General features: G+C 45.3%; 1 protein-coding gene and 1 long non-coding RNA gene across 21 annotated transcripts in view; one reads left to right on the forward strand and one right to left on the reverse strand.

The window, feature by feature from the left end:
- Nucleotides 1-165: 165 nt before the first annotated feature.
- Nucleotides 166-5073, reverse strand: LOC140642231 (uncharacterized). The gene is made up of 4 exons (XR_012038730.1): nucleotides 4322-5073; nucleotides 3074-3212; nucleotides 387-616; nucleotides 166-296 (listed from the first exon to the last, which is right to left on the reverse strand). It is a non-coding gene; the product is annotated as an uncharacterized lncRNA (long non-coding RNA).
- A 3022-nt stretch (nucleotides 5074-8095) lies between these two features.
- RBFOX2 (RNA binding fox-1 homolog 2) overlaps nucleotides 8096-24107 on the forward strand; it is a 273798-nt gene continuing 257786 nt past the window's right edge. For 9 of the 20 annotated variants that reach the window (XR_012039287.1, XR_012039285.1, XR_012039288.1 and 6 more), the window contains exon 1: nucleotides 8100-8343. Coding sequence is in view for 16 of the 20 variants with exons in the window: in XM_072844127.1 (XP_072700228.1) it covers nucleotides 8155-8343 (189 nt within the window). In the remaining 4 variants the exon portion in view is untranslated. Of the gene's footprint in view, nucleotides 8344-24107 lie in introns of all 20 variants that reach the window. The other 11 variants (XM_072844136.1, XM_072844137.1, XM_072844138.1 and 8 more) reach the window with 6 other exon arrangements.

Genomic DNA, 24107 nt, shown 5'->3' on the forward strand with positions numbered 1-24107 from the left:
AAAATGGTTACACTTCTGATTCCTAATCTCTGATCTTTTAAACATTCATTATGAGATAGAACAATATTTAGGTATTTTCTCAGAGTAAGTAGTATATAACCTGCTATAAAATATACACAGACACACACACGGCCCAAACTTCAGTGGCTTAACACAATTCAGCTTTATTTCTTTCTTGTCTGTTGCTGGCAAGGCAGTGTCTTATATAAGCAGTTCTCCTCCAGTTGACAACTCATGCACCCAGGCTCCTTCCCTCTTGTGATGTCACTGTCTTTAGCTGGTGGCCTCCACAGCTACTGCATAGGGGGAAAGAGAGCCAGAGGGTCAGCAGGGATGTTTTCAGGGGCCAGGCCTATAAGTGGCCTCTATCACTTTTACTCACATACCGTTGGCCAGGATGTTGGCACACGTCTCCATCCCAACTGCAGAGGAGGCTAGGCACTGTCTCCCTGTGTTGGCAGAAAGAGGAAACAGTGCAGGGATGGTCTTTGCCTTTTTTTTTTTTTTTTTTTTTGCCTTTGAAATGTTAGCTCATGTTCTCTCTTCCTCCTTCTGCAGGTACCTCCCACTATTCACACCTTCTCTTTCTTTCAGGAGTAAGACTGTTACAGTGGAACTGTAAAGAGAAAGAAGAGTCAGGACCGAGCTTTTGAATTTCAAAATAGACTTTTGAAACACATGGCTTGAGATAAAAAGTCTCTGTGTTTCAAAAGTCTGGTCTCTTGAACTCCCATAGTCTAACCCTTCCATGACTCTGATCATGCAATCAATGCTCCATGCAACCTAGAGATTTTCCCCAGAATCAGAATCAGCCGGGACCAGCGTTGCCTCCTCTCCCAGGAGAACAGAGATAGCAAGGGCTGAGTTGAGAGGTGAGCTGTCAAGGGGAACAGAGCTGCATCTTTTGAGGATCTCTGTCTCTTACCTCCTCCTCGAAGGAGCCCCAGGGAGGACACAGAGACACAGAGCTCTATGTGGGTGTGAATCTGTAGGGAGAGGAGGTCTATGCCTGCTGTCCCCATCAGAGACCCTGGATGGGGGGACACATTTGCAACAAGGGTATGAGGAGTACTGATGCCTCCTCAGGGTGTCTACAGAGCAGAGGCCAGAGACAGCCTCTCAGAGGTTCCCAAGACCCCAGAGCAGTGTGGGAACAATTAGAGTTTTCTGTGACCTTAGCAGAGGTGCGAAGCCTCAGACAGAGCCTTTCCTGGAGAGGCTCTAGGTCAGCAGCACTCTGGAAGAGCAGACAAGGCAGCTCAGTGGAGGCCAGCAGGATCAACGTAGATGGCAGATAGGGACCTGGAGAAAGACACCTGAGTAGGTGCTGGTAGGGACAACGAAACAGAGGGCCAGGGGCTAATGCTCAGGTGGAAGGTAGGATCATGACAGTTAAGTTCTGTCTCAGAGAACAAAAAGTTAAGCCTTTTCTGTTCCCTCTTCCTTAGAAGATTTGTACTCACCCAAACTAAACTACCCTAAAACATCCACAGAGACATGGGGAGGCTTGGGAGGGGCAGTGGACTTGGAGTATGGGGACCTTTGGCACCAACCATCAGGTGTGACCTTGAGTCTGTCCTTATACCTCTCTGGATCTCAGTTTTCTCATCTGTAAAATGAGATGTAATACTACCTGCATCAAGAATGTGTTGTGAGGCTTAAATACCAAAAAAAAAAAAAAAAAAAAAAAAAAAAAAAAAAAATGCCCCTAGTTCAGGGCCCAGCGCATGTCAGGGGCTCTGTGAATAGCTGAACCCTCCCTATCTTTCCCTCCTGAGATCATTCCCAATCTCAAAACACCTTACATCTCCACGGGAAAGACGGATCCATGAGGTTATGTATACTAGGGCCTGGGAAATAAAATAAAATGCCTTTCCCCACTCTGTAAGAAAGCAATACAAACCTAGGACAGAGCACAAAACAGACAATGGAAGCCCGACTTGAGAGCAGGGTGGGGGTAGGGGCAGGGTGAGCATGGTGACTGCACTAAATGAAAAACAGCAACTCAATACCCTGCTATCATCCTTCATCAAACTACAGAAATAGAAACCAGACAAACACATTATGTGAAGGGCAAAAGGGTTGGCAAGGTTCTGGCCTATAGGAAAAACCCAGGTTCAATAATGCCATGAGCTGAGGGAGGTAGGGAAGTGAGGTCAAAGTCAATAGCGGCGTTTGTGTCAGAAAGGCTGGTTTGATAGTCCTAATGAGGCCTAAACATCACACGTCCCTCTTTTGCTGAACTCAGTTTCTCATTAGGCTCTGTATCTGCTCCCAGATCGGCCAGCCACATGGCAGGAGCTGCTTTCGCTTCCTCTGGCCGATGAATTATCAAGGGTATTCTCCGCCTTTCTTTTTTGGGAAAAGAAAGCTTTGGAGTAGAAAATACTCTCTTCTATTTATATCTACCCTTCTCTCCCTGATTAGAGAGATGATAAATTTTGGGGAAGGACTCAGGCCCCAGCCTCTGTCTTTATTTAGAAGACTGCATGGTTAAGGCAGCGCTTCTAAGATCATCTGCTCTGCTCTGGGTCTTTATATGTTCTTTCAGGGGGGATGTGAGAGCTAAGGCTGGGTTTTTTTAAATATTTTCAGGATTGTTGGAATAGCCACATGTTCGTGCCAAGCTCTATGCTCAGGGCTAGGGACGCAGAAATCAAGTAAGGGATTAAGAAAAGGCTCCTATTCTCAAAGAGTTTACAAATAACAAAGATTTAGACCACCAACTTGTCTGACCGTTGTCGGTAACCCGAGTACTGGGTTTACAATAACTGGCATTTGATTAGACCTTTCATAAGACATCTTACAGCAGTCCCCCCTTATGCACTGGAGATACTTTCCAAGACCCCCAGTGGATGCTTGAAACTGTGGCTAGTACTGAACTCTCTGTATACTATATATACTTTTTCTATTAGTACACATCTACAATAAAGTTTAATTTCTAAATCAGGCCTGGTAAGAGATTAATAACAATAAAAATAAAATAGAAAAATTATACAATAAGTATAATACAAGTTATATGACTGTAGTCTCTCTCTCTCTCTCTCAAAATATCTTATTGTCCTGTACTCACCCTTCTTGTAGTGATGGGAAATGATAACATGCCACTACAATGAGATGAAGTGTGGTGAAGTTTGAATGATGCAGGCGTTGCAATGTAGCATCTGACAAGTTATGAGAAAAGGGATCCTCTGCTTCCAGGTCGTGGGTACCTGAAATGGTGGAAGGCAAAGCCACAGATAAGGGTGGGGGGACTACACATTTCCTATGGCCCCACAATAGCCCTGCGGCTAGGGGCTTAGGCACCCACTTAGCTGGGGCATCGACCTAGCTCTTCCAGTCTCAATGTGAGGACCATGGCCAGTACTGACTCTCCTCCCAGTGATATGACCCCAATTTCAGTGCTGTTACCTTCTAGACAAATGTTTCTCTTGGTGAACAGTACCTCATCCCTCTTAAGCCCTTGCAGATACAAAAGAATTTGCTTATTTTTGATCAGAACCCATATCCTGGGAAAACTCCTCCTCACTTTTAAAGACTCACATGAAACATAACATTCTCAATGAAGCTTATCCTCCCTCCCCCAGGCAGGAGGAGTTCCATCTTCCTATATGCTCCTAGAGCTGCTGGCACATATATTAATCATATTAATAAGGATAATAAGGGGGAATAATAGTAGTAAAGAGGTCTAAGTTACCATTTACTGAGTGTATCTATGAGCCAGGTGTCATGTTAAGTGCTTTGCATGCATTATTTAATGCTCAAAAGAACCCCGGGGGGCGGGGGGTGGGAGATACTATTATTATTCTCAGTTTATAGATTATATGAATTGGGAGTTAAGTTTGGCTGCAGGTAGCAACCTGTTCACAGTGGCTTAACCAAACAGGAACTTACTCTGCTCAAATAATAATAAATTAGAGGTAGATGGGCTAAGGGTGCTATGGCAGGTCCATAATATTCTTAGCATGTGGCTTTTGTCACTGTGGAGATAAGACATCTGCTGTTTTCCAATTTGTGTTCCAGGAAGAAGGAAGGGTAAACAGCAAAGGATGAAGGGCAAAGAACCCTTTTTTTTCTTTTTTTTCTTTTTTTTTTTCTTTTTGAGGCTTTGTCTTCTTAGTTGGGAAGGGACACCATCCCTTACCTACATTTCACTGGCTGGAGTGGTGTTACATGGTCACCCTTAGCTAGCAGGAGCCTGAGAATTCAACTTTTTTTTTTTTCTTTCCTTTTTTAAAGCTAAGCAGATTTTTGCTCTGAACAAAGTTGGAGTTCTGCTAGTAAGTAAGGAGAGGAGGATGGATATTGGATTAGGACCTACCATGCTTATCACAGAAATGAAGAAACTTGGCATTTGAGACGCCAAGGATCTTGTCCAAGTTCAGATATGTGGCCAAGGCAGATGCCAATCTATGTCTGTTTGATACCAGAGACCATATCCTTGACTGCTGTGAGAGAGGACTTCCTTATCATGATGTGTTACAGTTGTCTTTCTGTTTGTTCATCCCTTCTTCCCCAGCATGTGAGCTCCTTGATATCAGGAATCAATTCTGCTCATCTTGGTATCCTAGACTCTTGCCCATATTTGTTAAATGGATAAATGAACAAATGTTAGGACTTTAGTAGTTTCTGCAGCTAAAAATTCTTTCCAGGAAAAGATTCTTTAATTGTCCTCATCCTCTGTAATGTTTTATAATCTGTTTCCAAACAGGTAGCTGTAGACGTATATGCAAGAAATGAATCTGGTCTTTGTGTCACTGTAGGCGCCTCTGGCCTCTTCTACTAGTTACAGGCTTCTAGTCTCTCTCTCCCTAAATGCTTATTTACAGGGCAGGGTCCAATTTCTCTTTGTTCTGTCTGGTCATTCAAACATTCCTATACTACACCACTCTTTTTCTTAGGGACGTGTGTGCTACTTGAATAACACTAATCTCATTTCTTGCTGGGTCATGGAACAGGCCAGGAAGGATCTAGCATCATTTAGATTCCAGTACTTTGGCAAGGCAGGTAGAGAGGGAATGAGAATTTTTAAGAAGCCAGTTTGGAAGGTAAAATTTTCAGAAAGCCAACCACTTGTCCCTACGTTAAAAAAAAAAAAAAAAAAAAAAAAAAAGTTGTTCCACAGGCCATGAAATATCCTAATTTTTCTTCAGAGCTATAACACTTAGTTGGACAGGCTCAAGCCCCATCAGCTGTGGGGGGTATTGCCAATAGGGATCCGTGACTTAGGTTGAGGTTGCCTATCTCAGCTCAAGAACAGGCCATAGGCATTTGGATTTCCAGTTTAATGGAATATTTAATACTGCCCAAGTAGCAGTATTAAGAGATGCTGGGCTTCTCTTTCCAGCCCCGTGGGCCCCTGGCCAGTAGCTTACAATCACTAAACAAATTGGATGATAAATATTTACTGCTTGTTAAGCAGTCACTATATGTTAGGCACTGTGCTAAGTGCTCTATTTTGTCTCATTTAATCCTTAGAACAACATTGCGACTGTTATTGTCATCTTACAAACAAGGAATATAAGGCTTGATGAAAATGATTTGCCCAACACAGAGGTTGCACCAAGGGGTGATTTGGGGAACTCGGTCTGCCTAGCTTAATCTCTAGCAGCCACAAAGAAACTATCTTATGTAAATTAAAAAACCCATAGTAGTGATACTGATAGTCTTTGATCTTGATCATGAACTTTTTTCACTCTCATTTAAAATGTGAATAAAATGATCATGGTAATAATAATAATAATAGCTAACATTGAGTACTTACTTTGGGGCAATTTGTTTGAAGTTCTTAATGTGTGATAACTCCTTTAAGCCTCACAATAATCCGTTGAGGGAGGTACTATTAGTATTCTTAATTTTTGGATGAAGAAAGTGAGGCATAGAGAGGCTAGGCAGTTTTTACAATGCAAACATGACTTATAAGTGGCAGAGCTAAAATTTGGCTATTTTTATTGATGATCTATAACACAGCTTAGGTTAAAAAAAAATGTGCTTGCTCTGAAAACTCTGCTTCAAGACAATCCCTTTAGTCCTCCTTTCCAAGCAATGTGCGGGCCCTAAATCCCTTCTGTATAGAAATTCTTAAGTCATCACTGGCTCAGCATCACAAGCATAGTAGGTGGTGAAGCTTGGATTCAAATTTGTGTTGGTCTGACTCCAAAGCAGGGATCTTTACCACTGTACTATTTCAGAACCGGCCAGATTAAACCCAAGTTCAAAGGACAAATCATAGGCCCAAATGGAAATGACCTTACAAATCATCTAACGTAGGGTTTCTCCACCTCAATATTACTGACTTTTTGGGCTGGATAACTGTTCACAGCAGCATATTGCACAGTGTTCCTGGCCTCTCTACCCACTAGATTATCAGGATCACTCCCGTCATCCCTCCGTTGTAACAAACAAATATGTCTCCAGATGTTGACAAATGTCCTGGGACGGAGGAGAAGGGGCAAAATCGCCCTCGTTGCCAACCACTGATCCAAACCATCTCCTCATTTTACAAATGGTGGAGTGGGGGTCCAAAGAGATGAAATAAGTTGGTTAAGCTAGTTAGCAGAATCCAGGTCATTCACAAAGCATCACCATACCCCTATAATGTACAGAGCATAGGTGGAACTCAGAGGAAGTAGATGCCCTCTTGGTCCTTACAGTCTGGTAGGATAGAAAAACTATTGCACATTTATCTCCAATCGCACAAGGCTGAGAAGCAATAAAGTGTTGCACAGACAGCAAGGCGCAGAGGAGGAGAATATGATCTGGTGCCTGAGCTCTGGATCCGCCAGTATTTAGATACAGGACTTAACTAAGCTTTAGGTCCATCATCAATGAAATGGAGATCCTGGTATTTACTCTGCTTATACCAACAGCTTTGAAAGGGTCTGTGGACACCTGGTGCGAACTGTAAAGCTCTCTCTCTTTAAAGACTTTTATTTATTTATTCATGAGAGACACACAGAGAGGGAGAGAGAAAGAGAGAGGCAGAGACACAGGCAGCGGGAGAAGCGGGCTTGCTACGGAGAGCCCGAGGCAGGACTCGATCTTGGGATCCGGGGTCACGCCCTGCGCCGAAGGCAGGCGCTCACCCGCTGAGCCACCCCGGCGTCGCTGTAAAGCTCTTACGGGCACCGGGTGTTATTACGATGACCAGAAAGCGATAACAGTAATTCTTAAAGTGTTTCAGAACCGCAGAGAGCCCTGGAGCGGTGGCTTCATTCCTGGACCTTCCGAGTCGAGATCCCTTTCTTCAGCGAGCCCTCCTCCTCCACGCAGCGCCTCCTTCCCGGCCCGGAACCAAGGCGGCTACCTGGGCGGACTCAGGTCACCGCTCCGCACCGCCCGCCCTCCCGGGCGCTCGGCCCCTCAAGCCCCGCCCCCCGGGCCGTGGCCCCGCCCCCCGGCGCAGGCCCCGCCCCCCCGCGCGGGCCGGCACGCCCGCGGCACGGCGCCTCCAGGACTGGCCGTCGCCCGGGCCGGAGATTCCCGAGCTCCCCCGATCTCCTCCCGGCCTCCCTCGGACGCCCGGAGCGGAGGCGGCGGAGATTGCCGAGGGGCGCTGGCCCCGCCCCCGCCGCCGCCGCCGCCGCCGCCGCCGCCGCTGCCGCCGGCGCCCCCGCCCCGCCACGGCCTCCCGCGCGGGCTGCAGTCCCAGCGCTCGGTCCCTCCCTCCTCCTTTCTCTGCGCCCGCCTTCCCGGGGCTGCCACAGTGGCGGGTCGGCGGCTCCCGGCCAGTCAGCTCGTCCCGGCCCGGCGGGTGGCGAGGGGCGGTGTGAAGGAGCGGGCGCGGGCCGGCGGGCGAGCTCCGTGAGTGCGAGAGGCGGGGCGCGGGGGGCCGGGCCGGGCCGGGCCGGGCCGGGGGCGCGTGTGCGAGCGCGGAGCCCCGAGCGCGGAGCCGCGAGCGCCGAGCCGCGAGCCGCCGAGCGCCGAGCGCCGAGCGCCGAGCGCCGAGCGCCGAGCCCCGAGCCGCCGAGCCCCGAGCCGCCGAGCCCCGCGCCGCCAGCCGCCGAGGGGCGCCGGGCCCGCGCGCACGCACACGCACGCACGCGGGGGCGGGGAGGCGCGCGCCCGCCTGTCGCGACAGTCGGGGCCGAGGCCCAGGGGGAGGTGGCCTGTCGCGGGTCGCCCGGCTCCCGGAGGCGAGGGGGGCGCGGGCGGATGGCGGAAGGCGCCCAGCCGCAGCAGCCGCCGCAGCTCGGGCCCGGCGCCGCTGCCCGGGGGATGAAGCGGGAGTCGGAGCTGGAGCTGCCGGTGCCCGGAGGGGGAGGAGACGGAGCCGAGCCCGGCCTGAGCAAGCGGCCGCGCACCGAGGAGGCGGCGGCCGACGGCGGCGGCGGCGGGATGCAGGTGACCGCGCGGGACGGCGCCCCGGGACGGCGGGGCCGGGACGGCGGGGCGCGGGGGGCCGCGTGGAGGTGGGAGGCGGCCGGCGGGGCCTGCGGCGGCGGGGCGGGGCGGGGCGGGGGTGCGGGGGGTGCGGGGCCCGGCGGCCGAGCGGGTTCTGGCGGGGATCGAGCACGGTCGAGGCGGGTTCCATGTCTCGGCCCCTTCCCGGGCTCCTCGGGCTGCAGCGGGAGCCCGGGGTCCTGGCTCAGTTGCCCAGGGGGCCGCCGCGGGGCGTCGAGGGCCGGGCAGCCTCCCGACAAGTAGCTCTCGGGCAGCGCTCGGCGCACGCGGGCCGGGGCCGGGGCCGGGGCCGGGGCCGGGGCAGGGCCGCGGAGGCGACCAGGCTCCTCGAGGGCCCGGGGATACGGCTCAGCTCGTGGGCGGCGAGAGGCGCGGGCAGCCGGGCGGTGGGTGGGCACCGTGCCGCCGGGGTCCGCAGCCCCGAGCCGAGCGCGCCCGCCTCGCCCCGCCTCGCCTCGCCCCGCCTCGCCTCGCCTCGCCACGCCAGTCGCTTCCTGCGCGGGCGAGGACCCCCGGCCGCTGCCCAACGTCCCGGGGCGCCGGACAAGACTCCTAGGGCCGTTGGGAGACCGGGTTCGGAGTTGTGGACTCAAGGACAAGCTGGCTGATCGCGGAGGGAGCGGGAAACGTAGTGGTGTCAGTTGACTCCGTAGTTCCAGCAAGAGCTGAAGCCTTCGGACCTTTTAGGATCTGGTCTCTGTTCTGAATACACTCGCTGTGAAATGGTGGAGCTCACCTACCCGTTGTTTACACATCTGCCTAATTCTCTTAGAATCATAGAATGTTAGAGATGGAAGGGACCAGAGACATCATCTTTTCCAGAAGTTCTTGACCTGGATGGGCTCGGAAGACTCTTAGGCAGAACAGTTTACGTGCACTTTTTGGTGTGTGCGGGGGAAGTCAATAGTTTTCCTCTTTGTGTGTGTTTTTTTTTTTTTTTTTTTGGGGGGGGGGGAGTGTCCAAGCCTCAAAATGTTTTAGCCACCACATTTTGTAGATGGGGAGTCAGAGGTCCAGAGAAGACTAGTGACTTGCCTAAGGCCACCCAGTTAGCTTGTAGCAAAACTAGAACTAGAAGCCTCCTCTTCTAATTCCTATTCCTGTGCTCTCTCCATTACACCACTCTTGGAAATCCCTGCAGTGCTAAAAGACTTCCTGTGCTCTGCTCCCTGCTTTTCAAGGCTCTGCCTGACTTCCTGTGTTAGAGACCGAGCTGTATTTGAGCCTGGCATGTTTGCTGTGTGCTTACGGGTCTCCTCTGCAGAGGCCGCTCAGTTACTTGTGTTGATTTGGATAAAGTGACCCTCTTGCTGTTTGTTTTTGAATTCTTTTGTTTTGTTTGCCTGCTTTTGTTCTCCATCAGAACTGTGTCAGGCAGAGGGATTGTGAGAAGTAAAAGCTCAGGGCCATGGAAAAAATATCAAGGAACGTGGGGAGACTTCAGGTGAGGTGGATTAACGTGAGCTCATCAGAAGGGGTGACTGGATGTGGGTGCTGGTGAGCACCGCCTCCGCTTGGTGTGTGCCTACATTCATGTGGGTCTGTATTCATTCATTGTTTCTGTCAATCACTGTTAACTCTAAGGCTCCCCCCTCCCTTTCCTCTCCTTTCCCCCGTGGGGCCCATTATTTGCTGGTTGGCTTCAAACTGGCTAAGGATAGTAGTATCTGGAAATGGAGCATCACATAGGGACTTTGGAGTATGCAGAGGAAGGAGTTGGATTAGACTCTTTGGGTACAAATGGGCAACTTAGAACTATCACACAGAGAATCTTTTTTTCACTCTGTGCATTTGTGGATCTTTATTTTTCAGGTCATGCATTATCATTGCTGTAGTTCTGACACACCATGTCACACAGGTGTTCAGATCATCATTAATCTAGCCCTCTGCCTTCAACTAGCTGTACACTTCGGGAAAATCCCTGCTTTTTTTGGGGGGGGGGGGCTCTGTGTCCTTAGTTGTAAAAGAAAAGGCTTGTACACGATGATTTCTAAATTATCTCTTAAAAAAAAAAAAAAGGGCATCAGATTCCTTGACCTGAAGGTGTACTTGGTGTTTCTAGTCTGGGTGGAGAAGACAAAACTGGGTGACAAAAAAAAAAAGAGTGCACGTGTGTGGGTGTATGTGTGGTTTTGTGTGTATGTGTGTAAGTTTCAGAGGAACAGGAGCAGAGATACCCTAGAGTGGATGCATGTTACAAGTCATTGCATAATTTAGAGCCAAAGTATGCAGAGGATTTGTGCTAGATGAAGGGGAAGGTCATTCCTGCTGAAATGGTCAAGGGAGGCTTTATGGGAAGGCTGAAATTTGAGGTATAATCTGAGTAAAGGAGAAGTAATGTTCCTGAAAAGATAGAATCTAACACTCAGTGACCCACACTTGTAGCACTTTGCTATATCATTGTGATAATAATAATAATAATAATTATTTATTTATTTATTTTTAAAAATTTTTTTATTTATTTATGACAGTCACAGAGAGAGAGAGAGAGAGAGAGAGAGAGAGGCAGAGACACAGGCAGAGAGAGAAGCAGGCTCCATGCACCGGGAGCCCGACGTGGGATTCGATCCCGCGTCTCCAGGATCGCACCCTAGGCCAAAGGCAGGCGCCAAACCGCTGCGCCACCCAGGGATCCCCTAATAATTATTATTTAATACTCATTTAGCTAATATTGATATTTAATACTCATTTAACTAATGTTTATTGAGCAGCTGCTATGTGCCAGGCTCTTTTTTAGAGCCTAGGACACACGGCAATAAACAAAGACTCTGCTCTCATGTAATAATAATCTTGTGGAAAGAGACAGTAAACAAATCAACAACTGTTATTATGGGGTGGTAAGTGCCAAATAGTAAAATAAAGCAGAGGGAGGGATGGAGAGTGAAGAAGATGGTCAGGGAAGGCCTCTCTGATAGGTGGGTTTAGAATGAAGTGAAGGGAGGGGATGGACCATTCAGATACTTGATGGGAAGGGGTCCAGGTGGAGGAACTGTGGGTGCAGGGCCATTGAGAAAGAAGTGCACTTGAGAAGAAGAGGCGAGTGGAGCTGGAGCAGGAGGAGCAGGGGAAAGGTAGTCTTAGAAGGTGATTGTGGCTGTGTGGAAATGCCTATAGGCCCAATACAGATACACACTTAAAAAACCTAGAGTAGGGATCCCTGGGTGGCGCAGCGGTTTGGCGCCTGCCTTTGGCCCAGGGCGCGATCCTGGAGACCCGGGATCGAATCCCACGTCTGGCTCCCGGTGCATGGAGCCTGCTTCTCCCTCTGCCTGTGTCTGTGCCTTCTCTCTCTCTCTCTGTGACTATCATAAATTAAAAAAAAAAAAAAAAAAAAAAACCTAGAGTAGGGATCCCTGGGTGGCGCAGCGGTTTGGCGCCTGCCTTTGGCCCTGGGCGCGATCCTGGAGGCCTGGGATCGAATCCCACGTCGGGCTCCCGGTGCATGGAGCCTGCTTCTCCCTCTGCCTGTGTCTCTGCCTCTCTCTCTCTCTCTCTGTGACTATCATGAATAAATAAATAAAATTAAAAAAAAAAAAAACCTAGAGTAGCCAACCCTTTTAGTATATGGTGTATGTGAAAAAAATAGTATATTTTTTTTCTTATAGTTTAACACAAATGGAATTTTTCTGAGGCCATATCTTGAGCCATAGCTCCTTCCAGGAAGCCTTACCTCATGACTTAGTTCACACCAGTCAGGCTCTCCTCTGGCCTCCTGTTGCATTGATGCTTAATTATGCATCATCTTGTGTTGTCCCTTGTTTTATTCTTATTTCCCTAGTGAGACTGTAAGCTTCTAGAAGACGGGAACTATATTTTCTTTGTTCTATCTTTTGTTTTGGGTACATAGTAAGTGCTCGGCGCCTTGTGAAGTTGAAATTTATGTTTTACTAATGATTAAGGGATGGAAAAAGTCATGGAATTCAGAGGTGAGAGTTCGTTTATGAAATTCCTGAATCTTCTGAGTGTCAAAGGATTATTATTATTATTATTATTATTATTATTTATTTATTTTTTTTTAAAGAAAGAAGTCCTTTACTGGGGTTAAATTTCCAAGGCTGCTTACTAAATGTAACTACAACTTGAGGCTGTAGATTCCAAAGCTGGACTCTGTTGAGTTACGGCCAGGAAGCTTTGGGAGTAAATCATTACTTCCCAAAGTGGGGTAGAGAGGACATGAGAGAGCCTGTGGTGCTTATGTTATAATCATTCTGCTAAGTAGGAACCATGAGGGAGAGAGGAAGGATTGTACTTTTCAAGGGCAGTTTTCAGAAGCTTTATGTGGACAGAAGAGGAGTTAGTACAGCTCTGGAAACAGTATAGGAATAGAGAACCCTGAGGGGGGGTGGGGGGAGGGAAGAGACATTCAACCTGAAAATTGAAATGTGATTTGAGAAATGTGGTTAGTCGTTAAAGAGGGTGCTGGAAATACTGTACTCCAGCCTGGTGGAAAGCTAAATGAGTTACGGGTATAGGTATAGGTATATCATTTCACTATGTAAGCAAGTCTGATATGTGTGAAACTTGGGCTTTATAAAACATACTGGTGAGTGAATGCTTTCGGTCAGCTCTTGTAGTGACTGTAAACAATCTGACGAACAAAAATACAGTTTTGTGTAACTTTCTAGGAATTTAGCTGCTGTATAAATAAGGCAAGGAGCACCTTAATTATTTCTGACAGCTTTCAGCAAAATTCTTTATGTCAGTAAAATATTGGTGTGTGATTATTATATGGCCAGCTAACTGCTTCTGACCATTGAATCATAAATCTGGTATAGTGAAATGGACTTGGCCGTTGTTCATATTAGTGGTTGATTCTGGTAGTAGGAAAGCTTTCTTCCTGGTCTTAGGGCAGGGGTTCCAGGTAGCCTATGATTGCTATGTGTTGCTACATCCCTTGTAATAGTCTGTCTTTCCATTTGCTTGTTTCTGGGTTTCTTTTCTCCTAGGTGGATGTCTCATTGGACTTCTGTTGGGTGTTTGCTGCTGATGCTGTACATGGTGCTACCATTTGAGTAGAGCTATAAAAATAATGTGCTTTCTTTTTTTTTTTTTAATATTTATTTCTTAGAGAGACGGCACTAGAGCACTGGTGGGGGCAGAGGGAAAGGAGAGGCAAGCTTCCCGCTGAGCAGAGAGCCTGCCGTGGGGCTCCATCCCAGAACACTGGGATCATGACCCAAGCCATAGGCAGACGCTTCACCAGCTGAGCCACCCAGGTGCTCCAATAATGTGCTTTTCTTCCCAGTAATTTCATGATTGATGTCTCACAGAAATTGAATTTTTCATTTCTCCTTGTCTTAGTCTCCTCAAACACCATAACAAAATAACCAAAGTCTGGGTGGCTTAAACAACAGAAATTTATTTCTTAAAATTTTGAAGGCTAGAAGTCCAAGATCAGGGTGCTGGCAGATTTGCTATCTGTTGAGGGGCTCTCTTCCTGGCTTCTTGCTGTGCTCACATGGCCTTTTCTGGATGTATGCTCCTGGACACAGAGAGATCTCTTTTCTTCCTCTTCTTATAAGGGTACTAATCCTGTCGTGGGGGTCCTACCCTTGATACCAACACCCTATCACCTCCCAAAGGCCCCTTCTCCTGCCCAAATACCATCACACTGTCGGCTAGAGCTTCAACATAATAATTTTGCAGGGCCACAGACATTCGGCCAATAATACACAAGAGCCACGAATACTGTAGATGGAGAAACTGAGGCACAGTCACTTTAAAAATTACTGATTGTTTTCAAGCCACACAATGAAGCCTGTGAACGTAACACATGGAATGTCTTTGAGAAGGAGAAGGACAGATCTGCATTCAAAGTAGGACTATTCTTTAGGGTGACTCACGAGATTAGCCTGAGTCGAATTTGTCTCCCAACTCCCTCTCCTATTTTGTAGCTACCTTGTCATGTTTTTTTCTCTCTCACTCTGACATGTGAACACAACAGAAGCTAACTAGAGATTTAACTTTCATTTTGGTATAAAACAGACTGGTGCAGACAGGCCTCAAGATTACAGGATTGGGGAGAAACACTCACGACACCACTTCGTGTAAACAAGAATGTTGCCAGCACAGCTCCAGTTTGACATCTCTCAGGCCGTCAGTTTGATGCCAGGCTTTCATAATTTGTGGAAACAGTAAAGACAGTCATTTTAGTGAATGGCTTTGCTTGAATTTTTGTTGATATGCATTTGTAAAGCATAGTAAACGCCTTTATTCTGGTGCCTATGCGTACTTCCTTCAAAGACCGGAGGGAAGAGCATCAGGGATGATGGGAAGGAAATGGCAGTAATTGGATGAGCAAACAGATGGAGTGAGGGATGGCAAGTGCACTCGGTGTTTTAGGTGGCCCCTAGGAGTATTGAATTTCTTATTCTTCTCCCCTACAGCCCCAGTACAAGCAGGCAGCTTACATGGCTAAGGTTTCATTATCTAATCCATCACAGATCAGCTTGAATAAACCCATTGGTTGGCGCTGATCTAGTTAGGAGGGTAGTGCAAAGCTGCTTGAGCCAGGGTTGGGTCAAATCGGATCAGAACTGCCATGTGAATCCTGGACATATTTCTGTAATTTGGGTGGGTAAAGTCGTTTGGGAAATCACTTACTCAGGAGAGAGCACAAGTGAGCTATCAGCCATGAGTTTTTTTCAGATGTTGTCATAGGGACTCTGAGGGGAAAGTTATAGAGGATTTGATATATTTCTCTGGAGTATAGCCAAGTTGCTTTGATTATTTGAGTCTGAACATTTTTGGGTCACTAATGCTCACTAATAATCTTTTTTAGAATCACTTAAGGATTCCAGTTGTGATCACTTAATTATGACTATTTTGAGTGAATCTGGCATCGATCTGACATTGTACGGTATGGGTCCCCTCTCAGTTTTAAAGAGGAAATGTTGTTACTACTATTATTATGATCAACCTTAATGTATACAATTATATCTAATATCTGTGTATATTTGAAGTATAGGGTAGTGAAAGAAACACTATTTAGAGTTTCTCATTTTTGGGTTTGACTCCTGGCTCTTCCACTTAGCAGACGAATGACCTTTGGTAAGATGTCTAACATCTGAGCTTCTGATTACACATCTGTGAACTAGGAGAATTAATACATACTCTAATGAGCTGCCGTAATGAGTAACTGAGATGATTTAAAGTGTCTAAAGCCCAGCAGTAACTGTTTATCCCTTGCCTCCCTTATAACATGCTGTACAGCACTCTGAGTTCCTGCTTACTGCTTGATCAGCATGGAGTGGTTAATGCGTTTCTGATTGATTAAGTGTCAGAGTTGGGGACTACTAGAGATGAACAGTGTGTTGAACTGAATTTGCTCGTCATCTGGGTGGAGGAGGTGAATGGGCCTGGTTGTTGTGGGCTTTCTAGTTAGAGGAGGAAGAGGAGAGGTTTGCTTCTTTGCTAAGCACTAAAAGAGCTAGTGAGTTATCACAATGCCTGCACTGAGCATGTGGACATTTCCTGGAACCTGTAAGATCTCTCCTGGGAATGTGCCTGACATATGTGCTGGCTGTTTGGATGGTACCGGGGATGCAGGAGTAGGTGAAAATGTCGGTTGTGTTGCAAAAGGTACAGGGTTTGCTAGTTAAAGTATATTACATCAAATAGATGGCGCTTTTTGCTCTCATTCTGGTTTGTGGAAATAGAGCTGGGATGCCTTTGTCTCTTGTGGTCTCTTCCAACCTGCCTGCAGCCTACTAAGAATCATCCACCTAAAAGAGCTTAAAAACCCTTGATAACTCATCTTGGACTTCCAGATAAAGTCCATTCTCTCCCTTGGGCTCCTTCTGGCCTAATTTCTGCCTGTCTTTTATAGCCTCATCGAATTTTCTGCAGTCTACTCCTGAGTCTGTGTTACTGGGCTTCTAGTTTTCTAAGCATGCTGTGCCACGTGGGCTCATTCATACATCTGTGCTTTGGTTTCTGTTTTTTCTACCTGACATTCTTGCCTCAACGTCTCTCTCTCTCTCTCATCTGTAAGGCTTAGTCTTCAAGAGTCAGTTGGGTTATTGACTCCTCCAGGCTGCCTTTTGTGTCTGCTCCCATCCCCTCCTGCATTCCTGCCAGTTTCTAAAACTCTGGGTCCATAGCTCTTTCAGGACATTTTGCTTTACCATTTGTTCAAATGTCTGCCGGTCCACCAATACTCAAGGGATCCTTTGGGATCCGTAGGATTTAGCGCTGTGTCTGTGACCCAGTAGTCAAGAAACTATCATTCTTGTTGAATTGAACTTGGTCTTTCTGATCCTCAGTAGGGCCTGCAGATGGCTTTAATTGTTTCTCCAGATTTTCCCTGGGGGGTCTGGCTCTTGGTCTGCTTTCCAGCTCTTGTGAAGACTGGGTGTTGTGGGATTTGTGAATAGTACCTGATCTTTCCATTGATATCAGGGTTAAAGGTGAGAAAGGGGTCTTTGAAAACAGAAGCTGGTGTGGAATTTAACTGTTGAATGTGTTGGGTGGGCATGGCAACCTAATGTTTAGTTTCCTGTGCTCAGATATTAATTGAGTGCACATGTGTATGTGTAAAAAGCACCTTTGTGATGGTGTGGTTAAGGAAAAGAGAGGAACCACACAAGTGAGGAGCAATTAGAGCTAACCTGTTCCGGTTCATTGGAGTAGTCTGTTGATCTGCCTTTTACAGTGCTGCTGAGAGATTCTGGAGTGTTGCAGTTCAGAGATATTGCCACCATTTGGGACTAAGCCCATTTGATCAACTGTGGACCTTAACCTTTCCCTTCTCAACCAATGAATTTCATAAGCTATTACAGCTTTTTTTTGTGGATATGGGAAAAATACCAACTGAGACACCTTACAAAATGCCTGCTGTTTTTCAGATCACTCATTAGATGTGCTTGAAAACGAGGAAGCTTGATACAGTTCTTTTAAACCGCAACCTTGGAAACAGACTCATAAATTTATTTTACAGGAATCATCTCTCCTTGTCCCTTGTTCTCCCTGCCTCCTTCCCTGTCAGCTTCTGATTGGTGCTTCTGTCTGTCTAATCCTTGCCTGTTCTCCAGCCTTGAGACTTCTCTTACTAGTTTAGTTGGGGCCCCTTTACAGGTGACTGGATATACTTTATAATGTCTCTGGCTTTTTGCATTCTGAGGTAAGCAGGTTCTAAGAAGGGAATGAAAGGGAGAGTGCCCAGTAATATCACTTCCTTCTGACGTGTCCTGCACATACGTGGCATCCAGAAATTTCAGCTGGGGATTCCAGGCATGCGACACATGATAAATATTGCTTATGAAGTAGATGACAATTTTGAATTGCTAAATGATAATGGTTGAGTAACTGCTTAGAAACTCATCTTCCCAAGGGTGGAAACAGCCTTTGAAGTTTAGACTTCCCATAATACTTGGGTGTGTTCAACCATAATACTTGGGTTTTTTAGGGATCTAAGTCCTCAGATAATACCTTGGTATGTGGGATTTTTCCCATGTGAAGGCTGGTTCCTTGGTTTCTCCTCTGCTGAGGAAAAGAGATTTTGCACTGAGTATTGGATATTTTATTCCAGGCATGTGGTTTCTGAGGAGGCATACTGTTTATTTTTCTTTTTGGCTGAATTGATTTTGTCGGATCCTAATCATAAATATCACAGCAAGGCATGATTTATCATGAAGGATGGGCAAAGTTGTTATGGGAATCTCTTAGTGATGGGGTTTTACTAGGGGAGGTGGTGGGTGGTGGGCAGAAATGCTACTAGTAGAACTAGAGGAAGTGCAGACCTGGACACTCTGGAGTTTGAATGTGGGCCCCAGCTACTGCTTGAGTTGGAACACTTTTGGAGCAGAGGCTCATGGGAAGTTCTTCCATTTGCTTTATTTTGAGCAGGTTTTTCCTCTGCATATTGGCAGCTGTTGGGAGGAGGGGGTGTTAATTGCTGCCAGCCAGAATGATTTCCAAAACAGACCTGTGTGGATTTCATTTAGGGCCTTACTTCGGGGTATGTGGTTTGTCCTGAGTCAGGAGGACTTTGGTTCCATTTTCCTGGAAGTTGGTGGGCTTCCATGAGCCTGCTTTATTTATCTTGGATGGTTAGGCAAGTAGAAAAGCAGCTGCATAGTTAGCCCTTGTGCATGGAGCTTAGTTTCATAGGTCATATTCCCCTGGGGATTTTTATACAGTTACATTTACAGCCTTAAGTTTTATTTTCCTTTCTTTTCCTTCTGCAGTTCAGTACTCCACAAAAATTCTGAGGTGGGTGGGTAATAATTTCGGGTTAAAAAAAAAGTAAAAACAATTTTTTTGGGTAAAGGGCAGGAATTGTTTCTTAGTCCCCCAACCCAGTCCTTTACAAAAGAGTCTGCAGATGGGATTGCTTATCCCCTACTCAGACTGTCTTGTCCCCTAATGTGCTGAATATGTGGCTTTGACAGCTTTCACCTGCTATTTCTTGGTTTCCAGGGGATGGGATGGTGGGATTGTGCGATTTCAAAGCAAAACCTGGCAAAATTGGAAGACGTTTTGTAGTGGTTCCCAGCGTCCACAAAGCTTAACTCATTGGTTTGCACCTCATACAGACTGGCAGGAACACTGTCCCTGTCAATAGCCGGCACAATGGGTTTGAGGACTTTGTTGGAACTTCAGGAAGTCTCCACAATGGCTGCCTCTCACAGTGGGAGCTTTGGCAAGGCTTACTGGGAGTTGGTAGGGCCTGTTTTGAAAGCTTGTCTCTGGTCTTAACACTGCTGTGTATCTCTGTGAGAAAGCCAGGGCAGACTTGTTTGAAGAATGGGGAGAGGTGCTACGCAGCTGTCACCGATGTGGGCCATTTTATATATGTCAGTCTGTGCCATCCCGACATGCAGGGCTTGCTGTGTGTTTTGTGTGTTGTATTAATATTTGAGGTCATAGTCTGACTTGTGACTTTGAGTAAGTTGATTTGGCTGATTTTGATATCATCCTGGACTTTGAAGTGTTGCTGGTCATATTTAAAAGGTCTATGTGGGGGCTTAGAAGTTACTCTATCTATACTGCTTATATGCATTATAGACATATTTTTTGATTCCTCTACTTGGTGTTATAGGTCTCTAGCTGCTTGTTGTGATTCCAAATAGATCTTTTTGCTGCAGCGTTTTTGCTTTGATCTGTGTTTTACAGCGTTGGAGATCCATTGGTTAACTTTGGAATTTTGCATACATACAGCAGAAGTCTTTCAGAAAGGTGCTTATCATGGACCATTAGTGATTTTTGTCAGCTGTGTAAAAATGCTGTGATGAACAGATACCCATGTTATCTGTGTGTATGTGCAGTTTTCCTTTATGCTTACTTCACATTTCTGTTTCTCTAGGAGTAGTTTGGATAAGTGTTATCCTTCTTGGGAAGCCTCTTTCAGGAAACCTTTGTGTTTTTTTCTTGGGCTTGTGTAGGGACCATTTACCCTTACTGAATTTGAGCTTCACTATGAATTGTTTTTTCAGTGTTAGTTTTAGGCAAATAGTAAATACTTGTTTGGCTTAACCTTATCCTAGAGTTTGAAGAAACCTAAACAACTTGTCAACTATACTTCAGTTAAAAAAAAAGTATTAATTCCAATATAAGAGAAAAGCCTAACTGGTCCAGTATCCTGTTTTAGGTGAGGAACTTGTAATTCAGAGTGTCCCAAGCTGTTTTCCATTGATTGCTCTTTGAGACATGGGAGATAGGTGTCATTGTGCTGAGAAGAGGAGAATCAAGTAACTTTGGAATAGAGTTAAACAAAATTTGAACTATCACATTTTAATTTTCACAAGCAGATGCAGCTCTAAATTTACAAGAATGTATTTATTGAAGAGCTGGGTTCCTCAAGTATTCTGTACCTCTTCATTAAACAAATAACCCCCCGTTGTTGGTTTCTTGTGTTATTCCTCTCCTTTTTTTCCACACAGATGCTAGCAAACTCTCTGCCTGCTTGTTCACACTGCTATTTTCACTGACTACCAGAAGTTATTTTTTGTTTTTTTAAGATTAAAAAAATTATTTTTATTTTTAAATTTTTTATTTTTAAGTAATCTCTACACCCAGCGTGGGGCTGCTTGAACTCACAACTTCGAGATCAAGAGTTGCATGCTCTACTGACAGAGCTAGCCACGTGCCCCAAGGTTAACTTTTTTTTTTTTTTTAAATGTAACACGGTCTAGTAGCGTTTTCATGAATGGGTTCTGGGGTGTGTGTCCTGCTTAAAAAAACTTTTTCCCCACTCCAAGATTATAAATAATGGAATGGGCTTGCAGACAGAGCTGAGGTGGAGCTCTGGCTTTTCCATATCACAGCTGTATGATCTTGGCTAAGTTATTTAAACTTTCTAAGCCTCAGCTTCTTCCCTTGTGAAACATACTATAGGATTAGTGTAAGAATTAAAAGAGATGCTGTAGGGGTGCCTGGGCGGCTCAGTCAGTTAAGCATCTGCCTTTGGTTCAAGGCATGATCCCGGAGTCCTGGGATCGAGCCCTACATCAGGCTCCCTGCTCAGTGGGGAGTCTGCTTCTCCCTCTGCTCCTCACCTTGCTTGTGCTCTCTTGTGTACATTCTCTCTTAAATAAATAAAATCTTAAAAAAAAAAGATGATGTGTATAATGTGCTTTTTATTAGTTCAGGGTATGACATAATAGATGTTCAATATATAATAGCTATTTTTATTATAATTACCAAGCCTTATTTTCTTGTACCCCAATTGTTTTTTTTTTTTTTTTTTTAAGATTTATTTATTTTTTAGAGATAGAGAAAGAAAGCATGGGAGGGAGGGGCAGAGGGAGAAGGAGAGAGAGAATTTCAAGTACATTCTCCACTGAGCATGGAGCCGGCCACACATGGGGCTTGATCCCAGGACCCTGAGATGACCTGAGCCGGAATGAAGAGTCAGATGTTTAACTGACAGAGCCACCCAGGCTCCCCTGGACTTTCTTTAAAAGCAGGAACAGTCTCTTAGTCTTTGTATCTCTGGCTTCTCCATAACTGTCAGAGAGGTATTATAATAAAAACCCTGTGAGTATTTGTTGAAAAAATAAATCAGTCTTTATAGGAATTTGTAAAAGTCTTTCTAATAATTTTTGTTGCTTTTTCTGTAATCGCCGTCTCTGGATTTGGAGCTTGGTGACTAAGATTGCATGTAATATACAATAATTAAGTTTGTATTATGTTTTATAGTTTATAAAATGCTTTGATACAGTTCTTGTTTATTCCCTACAACCAACCCAAAAGATAGATGATTCTTTTTCCCATTTTTCAGATGGCAAAGATAAACTTCTCTAAGCTCATGACTAGGAAGCAGCCAGACTGATGCTTCTGCCAGCTTTAATGGCTCTTTATTCAGTGCCTGTTCTTTGGGCCTTGTGCCCCTAAGACCGAAGGGTATGATTGAGAAAGATTGAATAGTAAACATGAACTTCAGTGTTTTCATGAGACATATATTTAATATTGAAAGCATTTTGTCCATTACCTAACAGTTGATTCATGTAGAAGTCAACACTGATCCCCAGTTTCTTTAGTAATTTGCATCTACCCAGTGGGTTTTTTTTCCTTCCAATTTTGCTATTTATTAATGACAAATATTCCACATCCATGATTCTTTCCAGTCAGAAGTTCTTTGAAACAATGCCATTGGCCTTGGCCGGTCAGAGGATGGAGTCATCTGACTCACCCATCCTGTAAATGGCCCCACAGATAGCATAGGTTTTGAACTGGCTGTGGAGCCTGCCTGTGACCTTGTCAGCCTTGCCACGTTCCTCTTGATGGACGTGTGGTCCTTGGTGCCAACCAGGAGTATTTCTGCCGCATGGCACAGACAGGTCCACGAAGTTGCTGGTGTGGGGTCTGCCTGTTGATGGTGTGCCTGCTGCTACTGCACCAAGCACAGAAAGTAGCCTTGTTTTGAATTGGGATTTTGCTAAAATTTAGTGTGTACTTGTATGTGCCAAGCATTGTGTTAGATGCTTCATGTGTTTGTCTCACTTTCCAGTAGTTCATATTTGGGGGAGATTCAGTAGGATAATTAGTTGCTCTGTGTATGGTAATTTGTTATTGTTTGCTTGTTTTTTGCCTCAAAGTATCCCATCTCTAATTTTACTATTGATCAGATAATAGATCAGCAATAGATAAATCAATGGATTGATAATGGTGGGTAGGTATGAAATGAGAGCTGAAGGCATCTGGGAGTTATCTGACCAGCTCCCTGCTTCAGTCAGGTAAGGGAGATGATGTGCTCACTTCAGTTATTTCAGGCTCAGAGAGCGTGTATAACAGTGAGCAGTAGGCTCAAACCTTTGGCTTTAGGTCTAAGTAGAATCTTTCATTTCTTAGTCTTTCTTAGTATCCTGCTATGGTTTCTCTGAGGGTTTCTTATGTGGAGTCGTCTTCCCTGCCCCCCACTTACCATTTATTTTTTAAGCATATAATCACATGGTGAATGATTAAAAATACACAAAAAAGTAAAAAGTCTCTGCCTTTCCCCAACTACCTAGTTTTCTCCTTGGAGGGAACCAGCATGGTTAGTTGTCTGAGTATCCTTTCAGAAGTAGTACCTAGATAGTATTTTCTCTATTCCCTTTCAAAAACTCAAATGGTTATTAATATGCATATTTTCTATACTTTGCTTTCCTCTGTATTTGGAGATCATAGCAGTGTGTAGATTTTTTAAAAAAATTTGTTAGGTTTCTGGAATTAGGATCTATCTATCATGGGCTACTGAGATAGCTATGTCTAAACGTCTCTGAAAAAAAATAAAAAAATAAACGTCTCTGGTAGGGATGACCCTGATTGGCATAGGACCTCATAAAGTGGGAGTCTGCATTTCATGGAATCACAGAGTCAGAGACCTAATTTTCATTCTTTTTTTTTAATGTTTCAGGTTTTTATTTTCGGAGACCTAATCTGCATCTCAATTCTTTTATGTGAATGCCCTACAGATCTCTGACTGATGATACCTTTGAAGATGTTTGGGCAAAAGATAGGCATCCTCAGCCTACCCCTGTCCCAGTCAGCTGCTCCTGACCCTGTCTTTTTGTGCAAGAAGGGCCCTTGGTTCAGATATCCTATTTGTCATTGAGTTAGTAATGATACTCAGGATCTGCCTTGAGTCATTGCACATAGTATCTTACTGGAATGTGATTTTATTCAGTATGACATCTTCTATACCAGACACATCTATACCAGACACACAGAATGTCCAGTTTATTTTGATTGAATGTCATTGCTGTCAGGAGGCAGTTCAGTGAACCAAGTCTGGTGTTGAATTGTGAGAAAGGAAGGTTTAGTTCCTAGTAGGTGTTTGTGTCTCAGCAGCCATAATTGTTGTTGGTTTCACTTAACCCCCCTGTGTTTGTGGAAAGCCCAGGACCAAGGGGATACTCTACATCCTTGGGATATGACCACTCTGGCACTGAGACTTGGTGCAGAGTAAATAAATAGATAGGGTTCAACAAACACAGAATATTTTTCTTTTGTTTACTAGACAGTGGATTCTGATTCAGACGTAGCATTAAGGATTGCATGCTTAGGCTTGACTCTAGCTACGTTAACCTTTAGAGATTTCTGCATTTAAAGGTATGAAGTAAAACTGTACTTTTTGGAGTTAGCTTCTGCAGTGGAACTTGGTCTTTACAAAGATATTAGAGAGGAAGTAGCATTTTAGCTGTTTGGAGAATGAGGCCAGTGGGGATGTGTCTTGCACTCTAGATGGATGCTGACCTCCATTATATGGTGATGCTAATCTC

Source organism: Canis lupus, chromosome 11 (genome assembly GCF_048164855.1).
Source record: "Canis lupus baileyi chromosome 11, mCanLup2.hap1, whole genome shotgun sequence".
Taxonomy (NCBI): domain Eukaryota; kingdom Metazoa; phylum Chordata; class Mammalia; order Carnivora; family Canidae; genus Canis; species Canis lupus.